At 47.9% G+C, this 10,674-nt stretch overlaps 1 protein-coding gene across 7 annotated transcripts in view; it reads left to right on the plus strand.

Annotated features, from left to right (window-relative positions):
• Positions 1-3,680, plus strand: part of UVRAG (UV radiation resistance associated) — a 302,103-nt gene extending 298,423 nt beyond the window's left edge. For 5 of the 7 annotated variants that reach the window (XM_045071444.1, XM_013064295.2, XM_045071445.1 and 2 more), the window contains one exon: positions 1,769-3,680. In XM_045071444.1, the coding sequence (XP_044927379.1) occupies positions 1,769-2,471 (703 nt within the window). In that variant the 3' untranslated portion in view covers positions 2,472-3,680. The remainder of the gene's footprint in view (positions 1-1,768) is intronic. The other 2 variants (XR_006604217.1, XM_045071448.1) reach the window with 2 other exon arrangements.
• Positions 3,681-10,674: the final 6,994 nt, after the last annotated feature.

The following is a 10,674-nucleotide window of genomic DNA, read 5'->3' on the forward strand; positions in this document are numbered from 1 at the left end:
TCTCTCCTGGCACCAGCACTTACAGCCAAGCTATGGAGTCTGATGAGCCTGTGGATTAGCAGCCTGGTGGTTGCCTTTATGCAAGAAGAAAAACCCTTTCTTAGATGTCTGAGACCACGGGCATAATCGAGCATCAGAAAAAGTCTGAGAGAAGAGGGAGCAAGCAGCTGGCCCGAGGGCTTGTGGCTGAGGACAGTGGTGGAAGGAGCCCTAGCTCCTTCCTTCTTATTCAGGGCACTTAGCATAACTTGACCATGTATTGTTTCAGTAATTATGGCTGACTTTCTCCTGCAAGATTGGAAGCTCCTCAGAGGCAGGGCCTGCTCTGTCTTGCATCCGTTTGCCCTCCCCAAGGTCTGGCATGTGTAATAGCTGGTCATTGGGCAGGTATAGTTCCATGTCTAGCCTCTTTGCTTGACTGATAGCTGCTGTTTTGCAAGCCACTTCTCTGGATGCGTCCTCTCTTGAAGAATCCAAGTCAAATGGATCTTGTGTTTGCACCTCCTTCTGTCTCTGGCCCCTGTCTGTTCACATCGGTGTATTGAGCGGACAGGCTCCACCCAAGTGTACTATCTAGAACAGTGATCCATACTCCAGGCTGGCCTCACCAGCACAGCATCTGCTGTGACCATCATTTCCAGGGTCTGTATTCTCGATTTCCATTAACTCGTGATTATTTATTGTTTCAGACTTCAGGGTAGTAGTAGTGGATACCCTACTTTCTTGACAGGGTTTTTGTGAGAACCAAGTGAAACGAGATACATGAAATCACTTTAGAAACTAAAATGCTTTGTATAGTGAAGCCGTAATTGTTATTGCTGGCCCCAAAGTGTCTTCCTGAGAAGGAACTCAAGTTCAGGAGAGGGCACTGAAGACCAAGCATTGTAAACCATGTGTGTGTGACCAGCCTTAGGAAGGAGAAGCCATTTTCCAAGTTAATGTTTCATTAAAAAAATAGCTGGATATATATATTAGATCGATAATAATATCTAATAGATACAGATACAGATGCAAGTCCCTGCTCTGCTGGTTCTGTAATGCATGTTGGTGTCAGAAAAGCTGTTGATCATTGAGTCATGGGTTTAGTTTAGCCTGCCACCCCGCCTCCCTGAAGTTATCAGAGTCATTTAACCTCTCTGCGAAATAAGGATGCCTGCTTTATGAAGATAAAATAAGAGTTGAATATTTTTTAACATTTATTTATAACAGAGAGAGAGAGCATGAACAGCGGGTGGGGGAGAGGGAGAGAGAATCCTGAAGCAGACTCCCCCACTGAGTGCAGAGCCTGATGCAGGGCTCAATCCCAGGACCCCAAAACCATGACCTGAGCTGAAACCAAGAGTTGGCCGGCCACCCAACTGACTGAGCCCCCCAGGTGCCCTAAGTTGAATATTTCAAACAAGAATAAAAATATTGCTAGCGCTTCAGGCCCGTGAGGTTGATTACGTCCCTCAAATACTTTTCCATCTCTCCAGTTACTTCGGCCCTTCCCCACACGACATGGTTTCTACCCCCATCCCACCCTGAGGACTGTCCTCTGGATATATTTTAGTGTGTCTTGTATCCTTCTAGAAGGAAGCTCTCAAACTTGAATTCAGAATGCTTCGTGTTTTTTCTTGCATTCTTTCACTCAATTAATACTAAGGTTGATTATTATCAATTTTTGTTCTCTCGAACCTAAATATATTGTTTCCTGTCTCTGGATCCAGAAGGCTTAGGCTAAGTTCGAAAGTTGAAAGTAACTTCTCATTTTTTTTTTGTCTTCTAGTGACAGACACCACACCTCCAGTGCCATCCCTGTTCCAAAGAGACAAAGCTCCATATTTGGAGGTACAGACGTAGGCTTCTCTGGGGGGATCCCGTCCCCAGACAAAGGACACCGAAAACGGGCCAGCTCAGAGAATGAGAGACTCCAGTACCAAACCCCTCCTCCCAGTTACAACTCAGCGCTCACCCAGCCTATTCCCGCCATCCCTTCTGCAGGAGAATCTGAGAGAAAGACAACATCCCTATCCTCCTCCTTGGATACCTCCTTGGACTTCTCCAAAGAAAACAAGAAAAAAGGAGTTGATTTGGGTGACAGATTCAACGGCGGTCATGTGGGTGTGAGCACCGGCCAAGAACAAGAAGAAGCCCTCTCCGGGCACGCATCCACGGTCAACGGCACTCTGCTGCCCGGCGAGCAGGCGGGCTCCTCCAGCGTCCGCCTCCCGGGGGAGTACCACCCGGGGTCCGAGCCTGAGCTCTGCTGTACTGTGGAGCAGGCGGAGGAGATCATCGGGATGGAAGCCACGGGTTTCACCTCCGGTGATCAGCTGGAAGCCTTTAACTGCATCCCAGTGGATAATGCCGTGGCAGTGGAGTGTGACGAACAAGTTCTGGGAGAATTTGAAGAGTTCTCCCGAAGGATCTATGCACTGAATGAGAATGTGTCCAGCTTCCGCCGGCCACGCAGGAGTTCCGATAAGTGAAGTGAGCAGACAGCCGGTAGGACCGGGACAGAGGCACTGCCTGAAAGAAGGAGAAAGCTGCACTGGTTACCCCCTGGAATAATTATGACATAAAATGAATATTAATGGAGGATATTCCTCAGCAAAACAGACTTTGTCAGTCAAGGAGGGACTCAGGATCATTGTGTATCAGTGGGCCAGACAAAGTTAGATTCTGCTTGCAAGATTTGCTTTTCCAGGCCTGACGATTGTTTTAGGGCAAAGGTCACACTCTAGCTCGAGTCACCTTATAGGTATTTGTCTGCTTTTTAATTTACACTTCTGTGTTATCCTCAGAGGGGAGATGATAATATATAAGAATATAATAAACTCACTTTTAGTTTCTCATAAGCATTTGCCCTCACCATAAGTTTATAAAGCTTGGGAAAACCAAATAATCCAAAAAAGGTTTTCACCATTTACTGGAAGATCTTTGACCATCCATGAGTTTGGTGAATAAGAAGCACAATGGTCTCCTTACACCCAGATCTCCCTGCACCTGCCCCCAGTCACCCCATCTGCTGCCCCATCTTCACAGTGGCTGGGTTGTACACCCAGAAAACTGAGGACCTCAGACTCACTGGTTCTTGAATGCAGTAGCCAAGACCTCCCACCTCCTCAGCTCAGCCATAGCTTGGTGTAACCCTCGAATCAGAGGAGAAACCTCCCCTCTGGTATATCCCAGGGGATGCTTAAGGACCACCCCCAAGGTTACAACAGTCAGATGGCATCCAGTCCCCTTTGGGAGCCAGAGTTTTTCTGTGGGCAGATGCTGCAGTCAAAAACCAGGCAAGCTCTCTAGCAACTCACCAGACAGAAATCCCATGTGTCAATTCCACACTCATTGGTTAAATTTCAGTCAGAAAGGAAGGCGCTGGATATGATGTAAAATCTGGAGAGAGTCAGGCTGTCCGATGTGCGGACCACAAGACAGTCGGGAGAGCTGGGTGAAGAGGCGTAGTTGAGGTGTAAAAACTGCTGGTATAATGCAGGTGCGTTCATAGTAAATTATGTTCTTGGAAGTCCGATTTCTTGAAGTTTGATTTCGTTCCTGGAGCTCAGCTCTCATTTGCTATTGCTCTGTACTTTCTATACCCAAGGACATTGCCTCAGGGTTGCAAGCTCTTTAAGGAAAACTTATGCATATATTCATGTATTGTATAGAATAAAAACTGAATTTGCTTCACTTGACCCGATTTGTTTTTCCAGTTTCGAAATTCATCTAGAACCTGCATCTCCAGGTTACATCAGGACAGGGCGAGCTGAACCAAAAGGGTAGCTGTGTCCGTGCTAATGTCGACTTGAGTTGACCCGGTTTGCATGGCCACACAAAAACCCTCACACCTGTCCTGTCCTGTAGCTGCGTCTGTCCCGAGCAACAGCTGATCTCCTAGCTCTCGCAATCCTTTTCATGTATTGTCCAAGCACCCTTGGGCTCAAGCTCTCATTGACAACTACATCGTCAAGCAGAATAGTTCGTGTTGTTACTTTCCACATAAAGAGAACTCACAGAATCCATGCTTGACAGGCAGACACGACCTGCAAGCAATTAAGAGCTTTAACTTGATCGGGAGAAATCCATCTTATTCCACAGAAAGAAGTGGAACACTTCCAAACCTAAGGCAGAAGCCATCTGTCGAGTCACAGCTTTTTCGCAGAGTACTGTCACTCACGTTAGAGTCCACCAGGGGGGAGATAACCGTGGGCTTGGCTCTCCTTCAGACTAGGCTGTGTGGAGCCCTCCAGGGAACTAACCCCTCCCCCCCCACAAAAGGAAAAGGTTTTGGAAGGACTGTTAGTATTGCCCAGTGACAAGCACATCGCATGTGGCTTAAGGTCCACAGAGGAGAGTCACTTTAAACTTCATGCCAAACTTACAGATAGGGTACACTGAGGTGTGCGCCCTCCAGCCTGGGTCTTGGCAGCCCCAAGCAGGGGGACCACACACAGAAAACCCCTAGTTAGGATGTTCATCTCAGGTTCCACACAGCCAGACAGAGCCCGGGGCTCTGGGGCTCTGTCAGTCTCCCATCCGTGGACTCTCTCATTCTGGGACCCACAGCTTTGCACCCCCACAGCACAGAGCCTTGCCCCTGAATGTCCTTAGGCAGCTCAGAACTGGTTACCTGCGTGACGGCTGGGTCCGCACTGTGCTCAGTGACGGTACACCTCACAGCGCCGCCCCTGGGTTTGCGTTCCTCTGGGCTTTTAGTTGTTCATTGAGTTCGCTTGGTGCCTCCTGTTTCTGCCTTGCCTTGGGTGGGACCTGCAGTCTCACGTGTCTCCAGGAGGAGCCAGGCTCCACGTTTTCCAAAGCCGAAGAGTTCGTTTGGCCTCTTTCAAGTGGCCAAGGCCAAAACATGGGATGAGTTACTATCTTCTACTAATTTTTTTAATTAGTCTTTTAAATCACTAAAGACAAAGAAAAGAAAAAAAAAATCTGCTCTGAGGATACAAGCTGAAATGAAATTCACTACTATCCGTGTCAGAACTACTAAAAGCTCTTTTCGTTTTCATGTAGCTGCGACCCTTATAACAGCCAGTAAATGTTATCAAATGAAGATGATTGTGTTCTCTCTCTCCACTTCCCCTTACCCGCTTTAGAAATTCCAGAGATTTTTTTCCCCTCAGAATATTAGTTTTGGAAGATTGTATCCAGCTATATTTTTTTAGCCGTTCTAATGGTGCCCATTTATCCTGACCTAACCGGTTATTTAAATAATTTTTTAAACCACCACCAATAATAAATGGCATGTGAAACTGATCTGTTGGTAATTGGAAGAAAACTCAGCATCTGTATTTATAAAATAAAATTGATTAGTATTTATTTTGAGAGTAAAAGTGTATGTTATTCCCCTGCCATGTTTGAGTCCCGTCTTCTTCGTTGTTTTGAATTTCATGTTGAAGCTGAGTTAACTATGAAAACCTTGTTCATAAACCGTCAGCCAGCCATTTCACATTTACTAAGCTAGCTCTCCCTCTTTCTCTGTCTTGTCTGTGAGGGACTGGGCTAAGCAAGGTCAATACAAAGATTCATAAACCTTGGCCTCCGCTGTTGCTCTAGGGGTGGAGCGTGAGGGGTGGGCGTATTGCTGTGTTAGAATTTAGCATGCTCCGTTCTGTGATGGGACGGATATATAACCAGCGTGTGGAATGCAGAGAAAGCTAGCTGACTCAGGGATCAGGAAAGGTTCGTGGAGGTCATGCGAATGAAAGCTAGATAGGATGAAAGATGTCTACGACATTGCGGGTGGAAGGCACAGCACGGGCAAGGGCCCAGAGGCAAGGCAGGGCCTCAAGTGTTTGCAAAATGTCAAGTTCCCCCGTGCTGGAGACCCGAGCAGATGTGAAGAAAGGTGAGGAGAGATTGAATTGCAGGCTGGTGGGGAAGGCCTTCAGGTGGCGAGACGGATTTAGATGCCTGCGGTGGGCAGCTGGGAGGCACCCTTTCCAGGCGGCAAAGCAGGAGAGTAACTTGGTTAGATTGAGTAGCAGCCAGCAGCCAAGTCGGGGCTGGACTTCAGTAGTAGTAAACAGACTTGAGCTCATTTAATCTTCTTTCCCATTTTGTTGTGTGAGGAAAAATATCTGAAAAAGAGGTGCCTCCTTGCGCCCTGGTGTTTTCAGGGTAGGTACTGGGTAACAGGCTGAGCTGGACAGACACAGTGCAGGGAGCATCTGGTCTGCAGAAGCTGATCCCAAGGCCCCGACTCAGCCACTTTGAACCTGTGACCCTGCTCACGTCATTGAGCTTATAAGGATTCCACCCTGCCCCCTCCCCCATTTCTTAATCTAAAATATGGGAGTGAACTCTATCCTTACACTTACGTTTGTACAGGGCCTGTGCATCAACAGTGGTCCCTATTGTCCTACAGGAGGCCACAGCCTAGTGACAGGACGCCCAAGACTTATTCTTACCGTTTCCCGTTCTAACACCTGGGGACAGCCACCTCATCTCTCAATGTGGCCCCTGCTGTGTGGAGTAGGGTAGGGACTTCCCTCACTCTCCCCCGACCCCACACGGGGCTGATTATAGTGTTAGAAGAGCTCAATATTTTTACGAAAGCACTTCGTGATCATTGTAAAGCACCATGCACACCGGGAGGAGTCGTCAGTCAACAAGGATTTCTGGCATCATCTAGACCAGGGCAACTGAAGTGCAGATATTTCTTCTGTTCACATGAAGAATGTGTCAGGGCTGAAACCCGTCTTTTGAAAAACTAAGCTCTAAACAGACGTCAAGTGTTCCGAGGATTTTTAGTGGGTGGTTTGGACACAGTGTTGAGATGTGGTCTATAAGCCCGATTAGCTTAATTTGCATGTTTTTAAACACCTGGCAGATGAGCTTGTTCAGGCCCATCTCATCCATAAATATTCTCTTACACAGCTTCTGGCTGTCTCACTGCATGTTGAATTACTGCCCAGAGCTCTTAATTTTGCTCAAAGGAGATAGAAGCATTTTCTTTTTTTCTTTTTTTTTCCCCTCCTAGCGCATCTAATTACAGTTTTGTAGGTAGACAGCTCAGCCTTGTGGATTTGAAATGAATAAAAAACACACGTCTACACGATAATTCCACATATTTTAGAGGCTGGCCATGTCAGCGATCCAGAAAAAGAATAGTCTTGAGTCTATAGCTAAAAGTGAAAGGCTGGTTGTTGGCATCCGTAGTCAGCCGGGCCCGGGCACAGAAGTCAAGCAGGGCCATGACAGGCGTGGGTCCCTTCAGTTTTGTACAAGACACGATTGGAATCAGCTTCCCTCAGTCCCCACTAATTATAGACAGCAAACTGGAAGGAATGGAGGGTGCGAGTGGACAGAGATACAGGATAACCTGATTCTTGAGAAGCAGGAAGGAAACAGTCTGGGCATATGTGTGAGGAGCCTCCCTCCTGACAGATCCCGCCCCGCCGGCCTGCTGCTCCCAGGCTATGTGACCCTTTACTTCTCTGAGCCCGTGTGCTCCTCTGAGAAGTGAAGCCAGGCCCTTGTGCCCGGATGGAGATTCTTCTTACCTTAAGAGCAGATTGGTATTCATTCTTCAAAACCTGCCTCAGCTTGCCTTGGGCTCCAGAGCATGGCAGAAAAGGGGAGGACCCTCACCTGTCAGCCTCTGTGTGACAGAAGGTGTCACACCAGAGTTCTTGTGAAGAACTTGGGGCTAACCCATTTAACACAGCCCGCTTCTGCTCAGGGATTTCTGGGTACCAGTATGGTGACTACGTTGCTCAAGGCTACATTGCTACGTCTCCTCAAGATCCTTCACACAGGGCTTCTGAACTCTCAAACAAAAATTAATAAACCAGCTAGCTTTAAAAATTCAGCTAGAATGACTTCTACCGTTTTTAAAGATGGCCCTCTGTCATCAGAAAAAGGATAAATTAATTGTAGTTTGATAGGAAACGAATTTTAGTTTGATAGGAAAGTGCATAAACTATTTTAACGGAGTATACGATTCTGAAGGGCGAAGTTTTGATATTTTAAGGGATAAACACGTTCTCTCAAAATTTTATTTGCCAAAAAAAAAAAAGGTTTCCTTCCCTTATAGGGAAAACATTATTCCTCAAAGAAACTGGCACCGCTTCGTGTCCACGGATTTTTTGCTCTTTGGCTGAGGGACTTAGCCATACTTTGTTACTGTGGTGGGAGGTGACCCCGTCCCCGCCCCAGCCTACCTCTCACGCAGATGGTATGAGAATGTTTGTTCATGAGACAGAGGTCTCTACAGCTTGCTGACCTCAAGGCCACACCCTCTGCTTCCAGAAACCTTCCAGTTCCCTTGACAGCTCTGTCCCCAGCCCTGTCTAAAGTCTCTGGGGGCACACAGCAAGTACTCATGAAGTTGGGGCGATGGGAGAGTGAGACAGAGAGCAGATACAAAGATTTTGTAACTCACTTGTGCCTGTCTCTTGGTCCCTTGGGAGCTCTAGGGGGACCCAGCATGCCCAGAGTCTGCCTTAAAAATCACTGGCGACCTTCAGAGGCAGAACTGTCCATGGATTAGCTGAGACTCTGGAGCTAGGCTTTTGTAAATAGTAAAAAGAGGTGCGTGTTTGAGGGTTTACCACAGATTTTCAGTAAACATCCTGAGTGGAAATGACCCCCCAAACCAGTGCAGGGGTTGAGCCTCTCCTGCCCCGCCCTACAGAGACCCGGATGCAGTGGTGTTTTCCTGCCCCAACCCAGTCACTTACATGATAGCCTCTGACACTGCGGAGAGCCGTGGGAAGACGGAGGCCGTGTGTTACCATCACCACCTGACCAGGAAGCCCTCAGAAGGCGCCTGAGGGAGGGTGAGCTGCCTGAGATTGCGTAGATTCCAGAGGGACACTGGGGCCAAACCAAAGCCTGACCCCTCCACAGAGCCTCTTCCGCACCCTGAGCCTTAGCAAGGCCCTGTAGGTAGCCTGCTCCCTCTGCCCACCCCATCTGAACATCCTGCCGGCTACAGGTAGCTCTTCCCCATTCAGGAGCCCCTTGCTAAGAAGGGGGCGCAGACTCGGAGGACATTCCTGCCCAAGGAGTAGGAAGAAGTCAACACCTCATGAACATTGTGTTGTGAGGGGGGCCGCAACTTTCCAGGGAGTGGAAACATCCCTTTGTAACTGTCAGAAATGCATGTAACTGTCAAAACTCAGGAGTTCAGCCATGGGAAATGTGATGCCCGGACACCTAAGATATGGGGGCCAGGGGAGGCTTCTTGGAGGATGCACCTTAGCTGCATCCAACAGGTAGGTGAAGGGAATAAAACAGGGGCAGGGCCAGCAGCCAGGGCTTAGAAACTGGAGAGAAGAAATCTCCAGGGCCCTGTATATCTTCATGCCATGAGCTGTCACTGTCTGCACGGAGCCAGGGGGCAGTGGCATTGAGAACAGGGATGGCAAGTGTGGGCAGCACTCCCAAGAAGTTTGTTTATAAAGGAATGGAGAGAAATGGGGCGGAAGCTGGAGAGCAATGTGAGGTCAAGGGCAGATTTCAGGTAAGCAGCCAGTAGGCAGCAGCAGAAGCAGGTGAAGGCTCTGGAAGGAGGCAGAGCAATGAAAGGAGGAAGGTCTCAGAGCAAATCGAGGGGTCGGGGAGAAGGGAGCCCCTGGGGGTGGCGCAGACATTACCTGAGCTAGAGGAGGACAGGTGGAAGGCGGGGTGGGGGGCAGGCAGGACTGGTCTAGAGCGTCTTTCTACAGAGGGTGGGAGCGGCGATTTTCCTGCCTTGCCCCTGGTGCGGGATGCCTGGGATGGGGCCTGATGGGATGCCTGTCCCAGGCACAGGCAGGTGGGGTGGGGGGCTTTCCAGCCTTTAGAGGGCAATTCCTGAGGTTCAGGGGCAAGGATTGGCTGGCTGCCCAGGGAGGGGCCAATCCATGGCTGAGGTCCCTTCCTAGATGGCCATCACCTCCTCCCTGGCTCCCTCCCTCCACACTCCCTAGACATAGCTCGAACCCTCCAGAACTGTTACCTATGAGAAAGAGACAGATGCTACTTACCTCCGCCAGATGGATTGTAACTCGCTAGTTAGCTTGAATTGCTGATGAGGGGGAAATTCTCATGCTGAAATATTCCTTTTTTTTTTTGCCGAAATTTTAATTTTTATTCCATATTTTGCTGAAATATAAAGATCCAGAAGGGATAATAGAACTAAACTATAACCACGATGCAACTCCAAATGAATGTGAAGTGTCTAAGACAACAATGGGACATGACTACTCATGTCACAGAGACAGCGAGCCTCGCATTTATGCCTCCTGTTGGAAGAACCCATGAAGCACTCTTGACAAAAGTTTGACCCTAAATAAGCATCAGAGCTCTCTCTGTGACGTCCCATGCAATAGACGCTGGCTCTATTGCAAGGTGGCTAGTTCAAACTGAGATGTGCTGGGAGTGTAAATTATACCCCGAACTTCAGGGATTTCATACAAAAATAGAATGATAATTTTATATTAATTTTAACATTGATTACATGTTAGAATGATAATATTTTGCACTTGCTGACTTAAGTAAAATATTAAAACTAATTTCATCCATATGTTTTACTTCTTAAAACATGATTACCAGAAAATTTAAAAGTGCACATCTAATTTGCATATACTGCACAGAAAACTCTGCATCTAACAACAAATTTGTAGGAAACTCAGAAGGCAGATGTGTATGTTAACACCTGGAAAATGCAGTCAGCAAAATCTAGACCGT

Source organism: Mustela putorius, unplaced genomic scaffold (assembly GCF_011764305.1).
Source record: "Mustela putorius furo isolate JIRA1106 unplaced genomic scaffold, ASM1176430v1.1 tig00003987_pilon_pilon_pilon, whole genome shotgun sequence".
NCBI lineage: Eukaryota > Metazoa > Chordata > Mammalia > Carnivora > Mustelidae > Mustela > Mustela putorius.